The sequence below is a fragment of the Gamsiella multidivaricata genome (genome assembly GCF_025024155.1).
Source record: "Gamsiella multidivaricata strain RSA 2152 chromosome Unknown BC939scaffold_45, whole genome shotgun sequence".
In the NCBI taxonomy this organism is placed as follows: Eukaryota; Fungi; Mortierellomycota; class Mortierellomycetes; order Mortierellales; family Mortierellaceae; genus Gamsiella; species Gamsiella multidivaricata.
In genome coordinates this window covers 211,401-228,930 of record NW_026251753.1, presented here as the reverse complement: position 1 = coordinate 228,930, position 17,530 = coordinate 211,401, and the positions used below count along the sequence as shown (strand labels likewise).

Below are 17,530 nucleotides of genomic sequence, written 5' to 3'. Positions count from 1 at the left end.
TTACGCGGAAATAAAGAACTATTTACTAAATGATATGATGTGCTTAACGACTACTGCTAATTTACTGACAACGACCTCAAATCTCCCCAGCCTGTTCAGCCAGCTGATAGAATAACGAGTCTTTACGTTTCAACAGCTCCGAAGGCGCCTCATATTCTTGAACGCGGCCCTTGTCAAGCACCAATATCCTGTCCGAATCCATGACTGTCTTGATGCGGTGGGCGATAGTGAGGACCGTTCTGTCCTTAAACTCCTTGCGGATCGTCTTCTGGATCAGTTCATCCGTCTCCACATCAACCGCTGCAGTTGCTTCGTCCAGGACCAGAACTTTCGTCTTGCGCAACAGTGCCCTCGCAAGGCAGATAAGGGAGCGCTGTCCAACTGAAAAGTTCTCGCCATTCTGAGCAACTTCATACGATAGTCCACCAGCAAGTGAAGAGATATGATCCTTTAGATGCGAACGCTCGAGTGCTTCCCAAAGATCCTTGTCAGAGTGCTCCTCAAACGGATCCAAGTTATCACGGACAGTGCCGGCAAAGAGTGTAGGATCCTGGGGAATGATTGACAGGTGTTGGCGCAGATCTTTTAGACCCAGAGTTGAAATGTCGATGCCATCAATCTCAATCGAACCTCCCTGTCCAGCATCCTCAGAATATAGTGCCATCGCATCATGCAGTGGATGTTCCTCAGAGTAAGAAGGATCGCTTGCTCGTGCCCAATAACTACCTGCTGCCTCGACGATCCTAAATAAAGCCAGGGTGAGGGAGGACTTGCCTGCACCGGTTCGACCCACAATACCAACGGACTGAGAGGGCTCCACAATGAAGGATGCATCCTTGATGACCAAATCCAAGCCCTCACGATAGCGTGTAAAGTAGTTCTTGAAAACGACACGCCCTTCCGCAGGCCAGTTCTGAGGGAGACGAGCACCTGTCTCGATGGGTGCCTCGGTTGGCTTTTGAGAATACTCGTCCACGCGTTCCACAGAGACCAGGGCATTCTGCACCTCGCTCACGGTCCTAACGAGGTAGTTGATGAAGCCGACCATGTTCAAGGCATAGCTCAATGCCAATCCCACAAGACTTGGATCAAGTCTTGCGGCATTCATCACTGCAAGGGATGCGGATATGAAGACAGTTATTCCTCCTAGGGACTCAAGCCGAATCTGATAAACAGCAGTGCAAGGTTAATCACCGGGTCGATCAATAGGAGCAGACACGATATATTGAGAAAGCAGACGCGCAAACATAGATATACCTGTAGCCATCGGTTATCAAAGTTGTACGCATTCAGACGATTGCTCAGAATATCAATGCGACTTTCGTTTTGCTGAATAAACTGCTCACGCAGGCCCTTCATGACACGGATAGAAGAGACTCCATTCAGTGTCTCACTAAAATGCTGGTACAGTGGCGACTTCGACACTGAATATAGGCGCTTTAGACTGGAGCTGCTCTTGATAAAATAGTGCTGAACCCAGAAGTAGGTCATGATCAGAGGCGGGACGGCAATCAAGAATACAGGCGTCGAGTAGGCAATAACAAAGAGTGTGCCTCCGATGATCGATATGAAAACAAATAGATCGTTCCACTCCTCTGCTAGCTGCAAGTCGATGTTGTAAATATCTGACGAGAACCGGTTAACAATGCGACCCATTCTATTCGCACACACATACACAAAAAAAAAGTCAGTTTTACGTTTTTCCTCGCAAAAGAAAACAGCGAGACATGCAGACGTACGGGGTCACATCAAAGAAACTCATGGGTAGGCGAAGGACTCTAGTCAAAAGGCGATCGTAAATGACCTTAGAGGCTCGGATGCCACAAATAACTTGGGTCGTATAATTGACAGCAATATCAATACACATGAATAGGATCACAAACAAGCCGTATCCGATTAGGTAGTACGAAACTGGTCGACCTTCCGCTCCACTATCGCGAGCCTGAGTGTCGCTGATCCAATACCGCAGCCAAAAATTGGTTCCAAGATGACAGGCTTGAGCCAGGACGGAGAGAACAATACAAAGGAGCGCGTTGCGGATGGAACTACGGATCGAAAAAGGCAGCAAACATAGTGAAGGCATGTGAGATCCGGTTCATCCGCAGCACACTACCAACGAACCAAGTGAACATGCCCACAAAAGCGACTTACGCTGCCCTGGCATAGACCATCATGACACTCCAGCCAACTCTTCCAACTTCCATTTTTTCATCCGCAATCAGCTCTCCTGATTCATCGTTGTCGGCATCATTCTTATCGACCTTGGCAGCAAACTCCTCCGCAATCGTGTTGCGCTCGCTCGCTTCGCCTTCAGAGTCGCTCTGGCTGTCCACTTGACTGATACTGCTCCTCACTGAGGCAGTTGATCCGTATCCATCTGCTCCAGTATCTTTCCTGCCATGTAATAGATCGCGCAACGTACGCTTATGGGACGAAGAGTGTCTTGCTTTCTTCCGAGTCTTTGAAAAGTCCTTGATCAGTTGATAAAATGCGCTGCGAGCCTTCATGAGCTGCTGATACTCGCCCACCTCATTGATAGCGCCGTCCTTGAGGACAATAATCTGATCCATGTACTCGAGATGATGAATACCATGCGTGACTAAAAGTCGGGTTTTGTCCCTGAGCAACCCCTCTGGTCCGATGAGATTCTGCCACAGATGTTGGTCCACATGTGCGTCAACTGCACTCAGCGGGTCATCTAAAAGATAGATATCGGCATCCTGATACGCAGCACGCGCCAGCGACACTCTCTGCTTCTGTCCCCCAGAAAGATTGATTCCACGCTCCCCGATCTCGGTTTGGTCGCCCGCAGCCAGCATCTCCAGATCAGGTTTCAGCCCAGCGGCAAAGATAATTCGATTGTACCTGTCTTCGTCAAATGGCTTCCCGAACAGAATGTTGTCCCGTACAGTTGCATTGATGATCCATGCCTGCTGAGGGACATAGGCTAGCTCTCCATAGACCGTAATTGATCCGTTGCGCTTATACATCTCTCCCATAATCGCACCCAGTAACGACGACTTGCCCTGGCCGATTCTGCCCACGATAGCGGTCAAACTACCATCCGGAATGCGAAGAGTGATACTCAACAAATTAGGACGATCAGGCTCAGAGTTATTGGAAGCAAGCAAGGGCTGAGCCTCGGTCCCTTGTGAGGCATCCTTGAATGATGCTGTTGAGTCTAGTTTCTTTTCCCAAGAGAAAGTCGCTTCCTCGATATCGACGGCCATAGCGCCAGAATGCGATGAGAGGCTCGGACGACAGTAGCGGCGGACGACAGTTGTATCGATCTCCTCCATAAGCAGGAACTTTTTAAGGCGTTCCATGGCGACCTTTACAGCGATAGTCTTTGAGAAAACTAGCGCCATCAATCCGAGGGGCTTGTTCATGATGCCGAACAGGGTGATACTTACAAAAATGACCTCGGAGGTTATCTTTCCTGGCGTCATGTTGGGACCGCCGATATATGCATACACCCAGAATGTGAACAACGCCATCAGTAGCGTTACCGAGGAAAAGACGATAGTCAGGATCGATTGGACTGTGGCCAGGCCCTTGATAGCGTACAACTCCTTCGTTCGGAGTGCGTCAAGCTTCTTGCGGAATGGCCCCTCCCTACGGAGACCAATCATTTCGTAGTCATATGAGAAGTCCATTATAAACCTCTTTTGCACCTTGAAACTCTTGCCTTATCAAACATATCCCATGTCCCATGTTTTTTTTTTTATGCTCACCAGTGATACAGCTTCACGATCTTAATGTTGGTCAGGATCTCCGTCATGAGACGAAGGCGGCTGTCCATCCATTTCAACTGATCCTCCTGGAAGCCATTCATAAACGAAGCCATTTTGCCCTGAACCGGCATGAGGATGGCGAAAACTGCCAATCCAGCCAACAGAGACCATCCAAGTAGACGATATAGGAGACAGATTGAGATGACCAGTTCCAACCTAATGCAGGAGAGTCAAGGAACGATGCGTGTTAATAATCCAACACAGGTGCTTGTATCTTGATGCCAGGAATAACGATGAGTCTTTGGGGTATTTACGGAACAGATATCACCAATGGCAGAAACAACGAGGCGTCGATCCACCGCTCAGCGTCCACAGCCATATGGTTAGTGATCTCTCCTAGCGTGCAGGATTGCTTGGCCTGTGGAGAAAGCTTTAACGACTTTCTGTAAATCAGCGCGATGGTCGCTGCCCGAGCACCGATTCCTAGATCAGTCATTTTCTGGAAACCCTGACAGAGCATGAAGATACTACTAATGTTGAAGAACAGCATGGCTGCAGAGATCAAGAAGCCGATCTTGAGATCAGGGGGCTCGACGCCATCCTTGACAGCCTTGGAGTAATCGTCGATAAATCGAAGTAGTTGGCCGAAGAGCATAGGAGGGACATATAATAGACCATATCCTATCAAGCGGACGATTAACATGATAGAAATCTTCCGCTTGTACGCACCTATGACAGCCCAAAAGAACGATGGCTGCTTGTTCTTGGAGGCACTCTGGGACTTGTTGCGCTCCCAACTTGCCGCCACGCGTTCATAGTTGACATTGGTCAGAAGGTAGGCGGGGGCTGTATTAGCCAGATCGTCGCCTGTCAAGGGCCGGGTTGCTCCAAGGCTGACAATCCTTTGAAAATAGTGGTAGGACAGCCGCGAAAACAGGTTTGCCTGTTGCCAATCATTCAGGTATTCCTTCTCGCGGGCAAGCCTCTGAACTCTGGTGTTGTGTCGAGGAAGCGCTTCAAAAAAGAATGCAATCGAGATCGCAATGGTAAAGTAAGCCATATAGCTGAAGAATGATGAAGAGGGCTGCTCAGAAACATTGTCCGAAAGGATGTATAGTGAAAGCAAGGAGGTCCAGAGAGTAACCACGTAATACGCAAAGAGATAATCCGAAGACCGAGTCTCGTATCGATGCTCCAGGGCATTTAATGGGATCGCGATAAGCTAGAAATATACGTAGAAGTAATTATTCGATCGTTAATAACCACAAGCGAAGAACGAGTAATTGTATCGATGCTACCGGTAAGAGTCGTTGTCCTACCCATGCAACAAGCACGAAGAGAAGGCCCAGGAGAAACTGCCCACCGGACTCGGGACTGCTTGCCAGGAGAACAATGAAAGATACTAGGATTGTGCAGGCCGCGGCTATGGAGATCTGCGACGGCCAGTAGATCAGATCGGTCCTTCCGTAGCTATGGGGCGTACAATTCCGGGCAAGCCAATATATCCGTCTGATAAAGGAGATAGTGGCGACAACGGCGGGGACTCCCAGTAGGGTCAGAAACCCACCGTGGTTCATGAGGAATTCGATCCATATCTTTGTGGGATCGTTGGACTCGACAGTGAAGGGGATGAGGTTGGGGTGAAGGGCTAAGTCAAGGTGTTTGGGGGGCCATTGTGAGGAATCGGCAGCCATTGGCAGGCAAGAAAAAGGTGGTGGTGCGATGTGTCAACTGGTCCTGTGAAATGCCAAAAAAAAAAGTGCATATGTCGTCGGACGACAGTGGAAGGGCAATTGGGCGTAGTGAGAGGAGAAGAAAAAGATGCGCTCGCTCTTCATTGGTCTCCATTTAAGAGCAGCCTCTTAAAAATCGCAGCAGACAGCCCGCAGTAGATAGCACTTTGACGCAGCCTGCATCCCCGCAGCTGTTTTCACACGCCGCATCGTGGGCACATCTTTGTCCATCAGTCCCCAAACTTTGTTCATTCATTTCTCCGAACAACAGCAAGACATGCTTTCCGCAGACTCTAAAATGGCGCGTGAAGGGAGCAACATCTACCGCAAGGTAGGACAAGTGTCCAAAGGTCCACTGACTCCAATGTTCAAAAACAAACTTTTTATTTCTTTCATTTCATTGGCTGATCCGAAATGGAGACAGCTTCTCTCCCGCATATCGAAGGCGAGTATTTGTCGTCGCGACATTCGAGTAAATTGTGCGGCGTCGGCTGTTCGAGCGCTAGTACGGTTTGGCAGCAGCCTCGATCAACATTCGGCCGCGGAGCGGATAACGTAGCAGTGCTTGTACCTGTCAAACTCGTCCGGCAGCAACGTGGCCTCAAAATAGGAGTGGCATTCCACCAAAAACTCAAAAACTTTGCCAACGGCCATCCCAGGGACGCTGTCGTGATCAGTCGCTACCAAGGTACATCATATCGAACACAATAAATACCGTTAGTATGAAGTTTGACAAGGCAACTGGAGTGCACCAGTTCACTTTCCTATCGACAACTTACTCGAAACAGTTTCTTGGTTGACTAGTTGCAGAGGAATGTTCTTATTCATGAAAGACCAAGAGTGCTAGGCGGTAGAAGTAGTTGTCAGCAAAAAGTCCTCGTTGTCCTGAGCACCGCGCTGCGTCTTTCGATATTTGCCTTACCTCTCGCAGCCAGCGACCGCCGTCCTTGCCTACCGTCCTGCCTGTCCCGTCTTCTCCATCCAGCAATGCAATTGCCTGGACACGGTTCGTGAACTCTTGTCCTAGAGTCGTCCGGCGCAGTATTGCTTGTATCAGTTTTCTGATCACATCCTTGTGGAATATATTGGGTTCAATTGCAATACCGCATACCTAATGATTCGTAAAGATCCAGTGTGGCTGTTGTCCCTGCGCTAAATGCGACGAACATTACGCATCTCGCGTTCGAGCGGCTGTTGAACAATATACAGACTTAGCCTTAGCAATCTACATACGATGTGGAGCAACCATTTCCGTCCATGAGAAAAGCATATATACCTAATAATGTCATCCCACACCCGCCGAACATGACGCGAACGTGAGTGCTGGGTTTTTGGCCCATTCCCATCGTGATTAGGATCGCAAAGAAGAACTGCCCATCCTCGGTGCAACGCCTTTTGGATATACGCGAACTGGGTCGCCAAACCCCACTGACCGCTTTCCCCGTTCGTGAACAGCTTTCTAGCCCACTGGCCTGGCGGCACCTCGCCTAGTCCCTGCACAATAACAAGAAGATCAGGATTCCACTGAATGTCTTTACTATTTCGTTTTTTTGCCGCAGAAGGTAATAAAGCTTTCTTTTTCAGTTGCATATTCTCATCCCAAAGGCAAAGCAACGCAACCGCAACACACGATTTCCCACGAGCGAAGTAGAGGCGTTCCTTACGTCACAAAGATTTGCGGACATTGTGAATCGTCTCTAGAGACTCCTTCAAACTTGCTAATAGGAAGCGGTTGTCGAACAAAATCAAAACGATGCTGAAGTTCTTCATAGATATGTTTCTTGATCTGAGCTACAGAAGAAACAGGGCAATTGTCAATCGCTTGTCTTCATTTGCACAACAGAAACAGCGCATATTTTTCTTCCGCTTACTTTGAACGTATTCATAGTGCTCGCCCTGCGACTCAAAATCAAACAATTGGCCTGGCTATCATAAACGACAGTTGTGTCGACAAACTGTTAGCGGTGCTCATAGATACAAGCAAGTCCTTGAAAATTCAGCGAATGCATCTAATGCTCGACTGACCATTCTTGTCGACAAAGTCCCCGTCCTTGTCAAAATGCCAATCTTTGCTCTTGTACCATCGGGCGCTGTAAGCTGGGCTGACCATGTCAATTGGTATCGAAATCGTAAGATGGGAAGGGAAACAAAAAGAGCAGGCGAAACATTTTGTCGATGCGAAATAACAGTCCACGTACACCAAATATACAAAAAGGCTTTTATTTTTCACCAGTATGCAACAGCACCGCCAATTACTATATAGGCTCTAGAACACGGAGATGACGGCTACGCACCCAATAAGCCCAATAGTCGCCAGACCGCGCCAGATCGTGTACTTTCTTTTAGGGATTCCAAAGAATCCAAAGTTATCAATGAGGCACGAGAATATCAACTTGGCGCAAATAATAATTGCCGTCGTGGTTCCGGCGCCGAGCTTAGGGATGGCGAGGATGGTGACGATGATGAAAATCGCGCCAAGGACACCTCCAGTCCAGGACCACCAGGGAGCCTTGGAGATCATCAGGGCCAGATTAGCTGGAGGACGACCTCTGACCTCGATTAAGAAGTAGATGCAAGAGGCCACGGCGCCTGTAAGATATATGGTAAACATCAGCAACCATGTTTTGAGACTTCAGTGTTCAAGGGTCTTTCTTTACCTTCACACAAATACATTCAGGACAACATACCGATGCAGAAGACGATCGTCGATGACAATCCCTGGCCGGTGTACTGTCCCAACCTGGAGTTGATTGCCCCCTGAGAGGCCGTGGACAGGCCTCCGATCACACAAAGGAGAGAGCAGAAGACGACGTTGTCGAGAATGGACATTCTGGTTTGTTTGATCGATCGGACAGACGACTGTCTAGAGACGACCTTGATGCTCGATAGGTCCGCGGCCTGGGATACGCTTTCGTGCTGCATGTTGGTGGTGAGAGGAAATCGGATGAGATATTAATATGGTGGGTGGCAATTCAACTATGGTTGAAGTGTGGGTGGCAGGAAGTGCAGAAAGTAAAGGATTGAAAAGCTCAAAGAAGAATGAGTAGTGCTCTTGTCTTTTTTGGATGTAGGGTATTGTATAGCGCAGAGATTGGAGTGTGGAGGAGGTCGATCGGTATCGGGGTCGCGTTTTTATGTCAAATCGACAAGACTTACAACTATTAGTAGACTATATGTATTTAAATCTGCTAATCTTAACCGTTGATCGTGAGGATTTTTCGTAGGTCCAGATAGAAAAAAAAGAAAGATACCAAGGACACTTGTAGTGCTCAGTGCAGCCCTGTCGACGGAAAACACGGGCAGTTATACCTTACCGCGCTGTGCACTTGTGCTCGATAAACGACTATCAAACAATAACAACAACAACAACAACAACAACAACAACAACAACAACAACCCCCTCCCTTCGAGCTAGCCCGCGATCTTCAGCACATACTTCGCCGCATTATGCATTCGCACCACTTCCTTTTTGAGATACTAGCCGGATCATGGTCGCCTGTGGTATCTCTGCTCCATCCTGCGGTTGCTTGTCGTTGGCTGTAATACATCTACGATAGGACGAATCCTCATCCTCGCTATTCGTTCTAGAATAGATTGTCAAACTATATTATGAAGGAAAATGCGGGGAATTGCAGTGCGTATCCGGGGAACTTGCCTGAATAAGACCAACTACCAACTTACTCTTGTCGCACAAAAAAAGACAATCTAAGCTGTTGGTCCCTGGAACGAATGTCACACAAATTGGCTTGGCATTGTAGAAACTATCTGCACAAATAGGGTGATGAAGCCTTGAATTTTCAAATGGTCCGTAGAAAGGATTATAAGATATAGTATTGAATACTACGAGAAATGCGGGGACCACTATTCTCGACTGCATACGCTCATCCTCCCAATGAAATGACCGCAAGATGTCGTCGTCCTTCCCTACCTTTCCGATTCCGACTCAGTCATCAATCGGGTAAAGGCCATTGTATTCTCTGTTACCAAGAACTCTAGCCCCTCCAGACGCCAAATGAATGTTACCGAGGATGCTGAGTAACCTTACATATATCAAAGTTGCGGGGAACCTCGGTAAAGATATTTCCATAGTTCAGACCCTGTAATGAAGTTTGCTCCGCAAACTGTATATGTGTCTACTGTGTCTTTTAAGACCCCTAGCCTTTTGCTTCTGCAGAGGGGCACTAACGCGTTCAGCGCATTCATGAACACATCCTTATACGCCCAGTAGACAACATCAGTATTAGAAGCCGATTTGTGTCAATTTGTACGTATATGTTTGTGTACTCTGAGCAAATGCAGGGTGTTGAACTTTGGGTGAAACCTTGTCGAAATAACGGTCCCAATTTGCTCTGGCACCAGGTTTGGAGAGACTGATCACGGATCGCTGATCCCTTCTACTTCACATGCAGCTTCATCCGATCATCTGCCAGCATTCAGTCTGGGGTAGCAAGCAGCAGCGTTTCCGCCACTGCAAGCTGCCTGCAAAGCTCACGGCATCTCTTCTGGAACAAATCAAGGCATTGGAAGAGCAGTGCTTCCAGGCGGTTTCAGGCACAGGCGTACAGAACTTGACAGAGGAAGACCGCCAACAGCAATCGAGCCGCTTTCTCAGTTTGCGGACCGAACTCCTACAGCCAGAATACGAAGCCAAGAATATCCTGTGCGGACACCATCGAAAGGAGGCTCATTTGGCGCAGGCAGCACTGAATCAGATCGAAAAGGAAAAGGCAGCGGGCATCTACCAGGATCCAGAGGAACTCAGGCAGCTAGCGAAAGAGCAGCCTGTGAATCCGAGTGACATCCCAGAGGCGCTTCTTGCAGCACTTGAAAGAGTGTTTTCTAATGAGCCGTCTGCTTGGATCAAGCAAGTCCTGGACCAATGGGACGGGCCGGACGAATGGAAGGCGGGGCGAGGTGACCGTGAGGCGAACGAGATAAGGGAGGTTGCGGTTGAGCACGAGTTTCCATGTCATGAATCGTACGAAGGTCTTTTCGCGGATGCAGGAGTAAAGAAGAAGAGGCATTTGGCACAAGAATCGCAATTGATCCAAGCGATGGCCTCAATGGGTCTCTTGAAGCCTGTCTTAGAGCCCCAGCATTGCAACATCGACAGCAGCAACAAAATTGCCGAGGTAGCAGCAGAACCGATGAACCACATTAGGCGACCAGTATTTGTGGAGTTTGGCGCCGGAACAGGAGGTCTGTCGAGACATGTTCAGCTGGTTTTGGAGAGCGAGGTTTGCAAGCGTGCCGTCATACCGTCTACATCGTCCACGCCATCAACCAGAATCGATCCCCAGTCGACATGCACATCTACAGCAGTTATCTCCGCGGAGACCTCGATCGAGCCATTCAATTTTGTGCTCCTGGACCGTCAAAGATTCCGCTCCCGTAATCAGGTCGATTACATGATTCGGACACAGGCCCGTCCAGTCAAGCCCCGACTTTTGCGTATCATCAAGGACGTCCGAGACCTTACGCTTCAGAACTTGCAGTTCATCCACGAAACGGAACCTGGGATTGCTCGACCAGAATGGACAGAAAGTGGTGGAGAAGTGGATCCACAAGAGGCATCGACGGCGATTCCCACCCATTACATCTGCATATCAAAACACTTTTGTGGACCAGCAACAGATCTCGCTCTTGCATGGATGCGAGAACAGAAGCAGCAAGGGCCGAAAGAGTCGTCTCAGCAGGATTCGTATTCGATTTGCTTCGCGACATGTTGTCATGGGATATGTGAGCCATCATTGGTTGTGGCAAAGCCCTATTTGTTGGAACTGTTGAGTGCGGCGGGGATTAAGAAACGGAAGAGGGTAGAGAGTGAACATGGACACGACCTTGGGGGCTCAATACAAAATAATAGCCAGAGAGAGCAGGAACAGCAGGAATGGCAAGTTTCTGAAGAGCAATTAGACTCATGGATCCCTTGGATTATTAAGTTGACAGGATGGGCAACGTTGGGAAAGCAAGAGGAAAGCTCTTTGGTTGCTAGGCCAGGAAAAGACTCACCAACAACATCAGGCGCGAACGGCAACGGTGAAGACGTTATGACGAGGGACCAAAGGCGAGTTCTGGGAAAGCGATGCAAAAAGTTATTGGATATGGCTCGATGCATGTATTTGATCCACGAATGCGGGTTCAAGGAGGCCAGGGCGATCGAGTACACAGCTGAAAGCGTTGAAAGCGGGGCAATTGTCGGTACTATGTAATTAAATCCCTCTATATAATGCTAAGTACTTTTTAATATATATTCCCCTTCCGGCAGCCTTGGATGCATCAGAATGTGAACCAAGAAATACAAAGTTGATAAGTTGCTGCAAAACTTGTCCGCTAGGTTTGTTTAATGACAATACAAAAAAATCCTCTATAGGTCCTCTAGGTCTTCTAGGCCTTTCCTCTATATGGGTGTATGTATTACTGCAATAATTCGTGAACGTCTTAATGCTCGCCAGGACCATAGTAGGCATGGCCCGCCTTGCTCAGGCGGAACTCTATTGATCCAATAAAAAGCGCAGGGTTAGTCTCCACATTCATATGGTTCCCAGCAATTTGCCTTGATCCGAGTAATGTTGTCGTTGGAAACGTGCTCGATTGAAACTGCTATCATAGATCCGCGATACATATCGGAATGTGTTCTTCGTATCATTGTGCGTCGTTGATGTCGCCAAAATGAACGACTCTTTCCTGCTTTGACGATCCAAAGTGGTATCCGTAACCGAGTACAAAGTCTGACATTCCACCTGACATAACGAGTCCTTGATAAAACGTACCGTGGTTCGCCTTGGCCCAGACGTAGGTAGCATAGCCCAAACCGAAGGGAGTACCGATATAGAAGACCTGAGCGGAGACGCGGCGGAAGGTGTTGAAGACCGCCTGGTGAAGCGCACCAGAAAAGGCGCGCTGCTCATAAGGCGACAAACTGTAGGTGACGATACCGCGCTGCTTGAGGCCGCCCAAGTGTCCCCACCAGCCCATCCATTTACCTAGAGGAATACATAGAACAGTAACTTGGTTAGGACAATTTTGAGCTGTAGTGCACATATACCATTCAGAAGTGCCAGAAAAGTATCCGGAGTATGACTAAAAGCGAAAAAGAGTCTATAGGTGCAGTTCAGTTCAAGCCTCGAGTCCATACCGCCAGCCATTGTTGATATGAGAAATAAAAGTTGTTAAAAGGGTTGAAGTGCGTGAGGGGGATGGAGTGTCAACGGAGCAATGGAGTGTCAACGGAGCAATGAGGGTTAGCGCAAGTATTGTCGATGCCGTTTGTTTATTTTTCTCAACTGAAGCCGACCCTGTGTAAACGAAATAATTCAGGCACAAGAAAGTACGGCCCATCAGGTCGCACCGCTTTTGTGTCCATATTGGTGCGAAGAATAAGAGAGCCGACATGTTGCTGATTACTGCAATGGATCGAAAGCACGTACGGAGAAAAAGAACTGAACTAAACAATTCGCGCTTCAAGCACCGTTGCCGGAGAAGAGCAATTGTACGCTCTTACTTCTGTATACTCTCATCAAAAGGGTGTAGGACAACTCCATGGTGGCAATGGAATATAAAAATACTGGTTTCATGGTGGGTTTGCATGTTAAACAAAGGACATAATACATCTTTCTTACTGTCCTTCCGTTGCATTCAATTTCGAGCGACCAGACTGTATGTCATCATTGCTCCTGCTGCTATACATGTAGCACCCATGTGCCACTCTGCCAATGAGTACTATCTTCACCCGGATAACCGGCGGCTAGAATGCGCAATTACTTTTGCTGCGACGGGTATTCTGTTCCGAGCTTGCATGGCGATAGCATACAATTGAATATTTTATTTTTCCAGAGGGCTTTTGTACGTAAAGTCAGAGCAGTGCAGGCTTGCTTCTCAGCTGTGTCGTCGTCCGTGTTATTTATTTTTCACGACAGTGCGAAACTCCTTTCCCGTCCATCCCTCTCCACTCTCTTACACTCTACATCAAAACATGTTCCGCACCATCCGATCCGCCTCGGCCCTTGCCAAGGCCATGGTATGGACTAATGCAAAACAACCCTACCACACATGCACGCGCCCCTCGTCCCTGCTATCCTCGTTTTTTCTTTTCGCGTTGTTGTTTGAACACCGTTATGTTTTTCTTGGGGGAGAAGGTGCCTGAGAATATTTTGGGGGCAGCACAAAGGGCGAACCCGGCAGCAGTTGGATGGCCCGGATCACACAACACACTTCCTCCTAAATCTGCCAACACCGAGCGACAGCCTTCCTTCGCCCGGATCAACGCGCGTTGAGTCTTTCCGCCGATCCTTAAAAACAGCATCGCCATCCTCCTTTGACATTGGACAAAAGGAACGATATACCGCCGGAACCAGCCAAACGCCTATGAACACTATGTTTTTATGTAGTGGACGACACCACACAAGAAGAGAGAGCAGGATAAGATCCAGGATACGCTTGTTTATTGTGTTGATGATCATCAATCGCTTTTTTGCAATCAGTCAGCCTGATCCTTGTTCATCCTCGTTACCCCATCTTTAACCATATCCGGTTTGCGGGGGGAAACGCCAATGCTCGTAATATCACTAACGATGTGATCTAATCTTGGGTCTTTGCTTCTATCTAGCCCCGCATGAACCCTGCTGCCCAGCAGCAAAAGCGCTTCCTTTCGATCCATGAATACATGTCCATGGATCTTCTCCAGAAGCAGGGTATTAAGACCCCTCGCGGCGGTGTCGCCAAGTCCGGCGCTGAGGCCTACAAGGTCGCCCAGAGCCTTGGTAAGCCCATTTATCATCATCTTTTACGTCCAACGATGCCAACATGGCTCTCTCTCTCTCTCTCGATCCCGCTGTATGGGTCTGCATACACATGTTTCCGATAAGCGAATTTGAGATCGGATGTCAATTGATTCGCCCAGAATGGACTATGACGCCTGAGACAACCCCGCTATTCCTGAAGAGGAGAATGCCGCATAGTGTCGATGAAGTACCATTTAGATCAAGCAGGATTGTCTCAACCCAGACAAACAGGATATGGCTGGTGGATATACCACTCAGGGTCAGACCTCAACGGATCTGATAACTTTTTAGGGCGCACATGGACCTCAGTTCTAACCCGCGTTTTGGCCAATGTCGATCACAACTGAATAGGAACTGAGGACATGGTCATCAAGGCCCAGGTTTTGGCCGGCGGTCGTGGCAAGGGTACCTTCGACTCTGGTCTCAAGGGAGGTGTCCGCACTATCTTCTCGTAAGTCTTTATCAACTGGCGACAAAGGCACTTTTAATGGGAGATCGCGAGCTGCAAGTTGTTAATCTTTACATGCTTCTCGTAATCACTCGATAGTCCCACCGAGGCAAAGATGTTCGCTGATCAGATGCTCGGACACAAGCTGGTCACCAAGCAGACCGGCGCTGCAGGCAAGATCTGCAATGCTGTCTACATTTGCGAGCGCAAGTACGTCCGTCGTGAGTACTACTTTGCTGTCCTGATGGACCGCAAGTCCCAGGGCCCCGTCATGGTCGCCTCTTCTCAGGGAGGTGTCGATATCGAGTCCGTCGCTGCCGAGAACCCCGAGGCCATTCTCCAATTGCCCATTGACATCAACAAGGGCGTCGACCGTGCTGCCGTCCGTGACCTCGCTGAGCGCATGGGATTCACCCCCAAGTGCGTCGACCAGGCCACCGACACCATGATCAATTTGTACGATCTCTTCATGCAGAAGGATGCCACCATGGTCGAGATCAACCCTATGGCTGAGTCGGCTGACCACGAAGGTAAATTTTTTTCCGTTTCATTGTCTCGCGCCTCTATGAATTATACTATTTTTTATAAGAGTTCGGTAAACTGACTGTTATATTAACAACATCATATCTGCTAGTTATCTGCATGGATGCCAAGATCAACTTTGATGACAATGCCGAGTTCCGTCAGAAGGACGTTCATAGCCTTCGCGATGTCACCCAGGAGGATCCTCGTGAGGTCGCTGCTGCCAAGTACAACTTGAACTACATCGGATTGGATGGATCCATTGGATGCCTTGTCAACGGTGCCGGTCTTGCCATGTCGACCATGGATATCATCAAGTTGCACGGTGGCGAGCCCGCCAACTTCTTGGACGTCGGTGGTGGAGCCACTGCTGAGCAGGTCACTGAGGCCTTCAAGATCATCTCGTCTGACCCCCGTGTTACCACCATTTTCACTAACATTTTCGGAGGTATCATGTCGTGCCGCGTCATTGCTCAGGGTATCATTGCCGCTGCCTCGACTCTCCAGCTTCAGATCCCCCTTGTTGTCCGTCTCCAGGGCACTGAGGTCGATGAGGCCAAGAAGTTGATTGCCGAGTCTGGTCTTCGCATCATCACCTCGGACGACTTGGATGATGCCGCCAGCAAGTCTGTCAAGCTGAGCAAGATGGTCAACATGGCTCGCGAGGCCAAGATCAACGTCAGCTTCGAGTTGCCTATTTAAATGCGCTATAATACAACCACATAAAGATTCTTCACTACCATTGTTAAAATAGCACGTTAAGCATAGCCGTCCCATCCACTTGACGAACCCTGTGTTGTGATTGAAGTCTACTCGTCGAGAATGAGGTAGTAGGACAGCGTTTCTGCAGACCTTGCATCAAAACGCGGGGAATCGTAGTCTTCAGGGCACACCTACATAGTACACTGCAGTGTGCGAGAACACACTTTCAGATGCTAACTGTGGCGACAGAGCTCGCTTACTCTCATCAGGCCTCACTGATATATCATTCCTACTAGACCAGGTTGTCCAGGTCCAATAGGTGATTGGGAGGGGGGTGATCTATTATCGTCCTTAAGACCAGTCTATTGAGCGTTTGGAAGCACGATGAGCGGGGATCCGGGAAGGCAGGCTAACACTGAGTGTGTGTACTTATGGTCATCTTCACAATCACGTACCTGGTGAGTTTCATTGCAAAATCGTTTAGTGAGCATGGAGCGAGTGCTGAAGTGCTGCGAAAAAGTACCCGAAGGCAGCCCCTGATTATCAAGGATAGCTGCTCTTAAAGCAAAGACAAGCATGAGCACAGCGATTCAACAGAACTGGCCACAAGGATGAGTCATGTTTAAGAACTACTCGACCTGATATCGTGAAAGCATGGACTTGGGACACTCGCTATTTCAAAGTATTGAGGCCGCTATCAGTTAATAGTATGGAAGGATGCAGTCCATCACTTTAATCGACGCTAGCAGCATAGAAGCTCAAGAGTGTGCATGGAGATGAAGAAGGTGGTTCGGTTCGATTGAGACTGACGGCATTGGTATCTCGACGATTGGACCCTATGATCCGTGCCGATCAGTCCTTATTGTTTGCTGGAGATGTCCGCGATAACATGGATTCATTCTACGAGCATGAGGATTTGGAACTGTGAGGAATACTTGAAGATGAGGGCCACGTTTGCTCTCTTGTGGGTGGACTCTTGATTGAGATCGCGCCTAGGTGGAGGGAGCTTTTTGGTCGAACAGATACGCACTCTATAGGATTTTGATCATGGACGAGGCCAGCGCGGTGATCGACGTGGTGACAAAAGTGTAAATTCAACAAACTTTCTGTAAGAGGTTCAAGCATAGGACAATTTTAACGATTGCCTGAGGAGCTCCTTAAAGGGAAGGGCTCGTTATTTTATCAACCGACTGAGCTGTAGCTGGAGTTCATAAAACGCTATAGGAACAAATTTGATAAAGCAAGATAGCGTTGGCGCGTGAGGAACAGAGGACTTCCGTCGTAATGGCCTGGTGCAGATGAGAACCGCAGTAGACGTGAAGGTGCTCCAAAGAAAACACGCAAAAACACACCGGAGACATCTGTGTTAGTTGAATTACGGAGCAATGGCGTATAGAAGAAGAAAAGCTCATGGCGTCGGACTGGAACATGGGGACTGGGATCTACAAAGGGCTTCAGGGCAAGAGAAATAAAGAGATACGGAGTGCGGCCCATTAAACGGTCCAATGCTGCTTAGTTGATAAGGCCCGTGTATGTGTTTAAGAGTGTCTGTGTACTGTGGTGCTTACCCACTTCCTTCCAGGAACAGGGCATGAGTAGGCACTAAGC

The 17,530-nt window shown here is 48.6% G+C and overlaps 6 protein-coding genes across 6 annotated transcripts; 2 read left to right on the top strand and 4 right to left on the bottom strand.

Moving 5' to 3' along the window:
* Window positions 1–76: 76 nt before the first annotated feature.
* Window positions 77–4,794, bottom strand: BC939DRAFT_398656 (P-loop containing nucleoside triphosphate hydrolase protein; the record flags this gene model as incomplete). The annotated part of the gene is made up of 7 exons (XM_051552434.1): window positions 77–630; window positions 724–1,165; window positions 1,258–1,657; window positions 1,740–2,045; window positions 2,152–3,615; window positions 3,735–3,950; window positions 4,049–4,794. The coding sequence occupies 7 exons, from the start codon at window positions 4,792–4,794 to the stop codon at window positions 77–79; spliced, it is 4,128 nt and encodes a 1,375-aa protein (XP_051410825.1).
* A 1,059-nt stretch (window positions 4,795–5,853) lies between these two features.
* BC939DRAFT_455869 (uncharacterized protein) lies at window positions 5,854–7,626 on the bottom strand. Its single transcript, XM_051556252.1, has 8 exons — window positions 7,493–7,626; window positions 7,339–7,389; window positions 7,132–7,258; window positions 6,744–7,004; window positions 6,579–6,658; window positions 6,390–6,490; window positions 6,247–6,310; window positions 5,854–6,147 (listed from the first exon to the last, which is right to left on the bottom strand). Exons 1-8 carry the CDS (start codon window positions 7,575–7,577, stop codon window positions 5,996–5,998), a joined length of 921 nt encoding a protein of 306 aa, XP_051410824.1. The 5' UTR covers window positions 7,578–7,626; the 3' UTR covers window positions 5,854–5,995.
* Window positions 7,627–7,733: 107 nt separating this feature from the next.
* On the bottom strand, window positions 7,734–8,296 carry BC939DRAFT_478372 (uncharacterized protein; the record flags this gene model as incomplete). Its single annotated transcript, XM_051558759.1, has 2 exons — window positions 7,734–8,056; window positions 8,155–8,296. The coding sequence occupies 2 exons, from the start codon at window positions 8,294–8,296 to the stop codon at window positions 7,734–7,736; spliced, it is 465 nt and encodes a 154-aa protein (XP_051410823.1).
* A 1,562-nt stretch (window positions 8,297–9,858) lies between these two features.
* BC939DRAFT_455865 (methyltransferase TRM13-domain-containing protein) lies at window positions 9,859–11,731 on the top strand. Its single transcript, XM_051556251.1, has one exon. It carries the CDS (start codon window positions 9,871–9,873, stop codon window positions 11,677–11,679), a length of 1,809 nt encoding a protein of 602 aa, XP_051410822.1. The 5' UTR covers window positions 9,859–9,870; the 3' UTR covers window positions 11,680–11,731.
* A 50-nt stretch (window positions 11,732–11,781) lies between these two features.
* Window positions 11,782–12,710, bottom strand: BC939DRAFT_455861 (UcrQ family protein). Its single transcript, XM_051556250.1, has 3 exons — window positions 12,606–12,710; window positions 12,241–12,453; window positions 11,782–11,961 (listed from the first exon to the last, which is right to left on the bottom strand). The coding sequence occupies exons 1-3, from the start codon at window positions 12,613–12,615 to the stop codon at window positions 11,909–11,911; spliced, it is 276 nt and encodes a 91-aa protein (XP_051410821.1). The 5' UTR covers window positions 12,616–12,710; the 3' UTR covers window positions 11,782–11,908.
* Window positions 12,711–14,447: 1,737 nt separating this feature from the next.
* Window positions 14,448–16,141, top strand: BC939DRAFT_208364 (beta-succinyl CoA synthetase). The gene is made up of 3 exons (XM_051550677.1): window positions 14,448–14,701; window positions 14,798–15,228; window positions 15,333–16,141. The coding sequence occupies exons 1-3, from the start codon at window positions 14,613–14,615 to the stop codon at window positions 15,920–15,922; spliced, it is 1,110 nt and encodes a 369-aa protein (XP_051410820.1). The 5' UTR covers window positions 14,448–14,612; the 3' UTR covers window positions 15,923–16,141.
* Window positions 16,142–17,530: the final 1,389 nt, after the last annotated feature.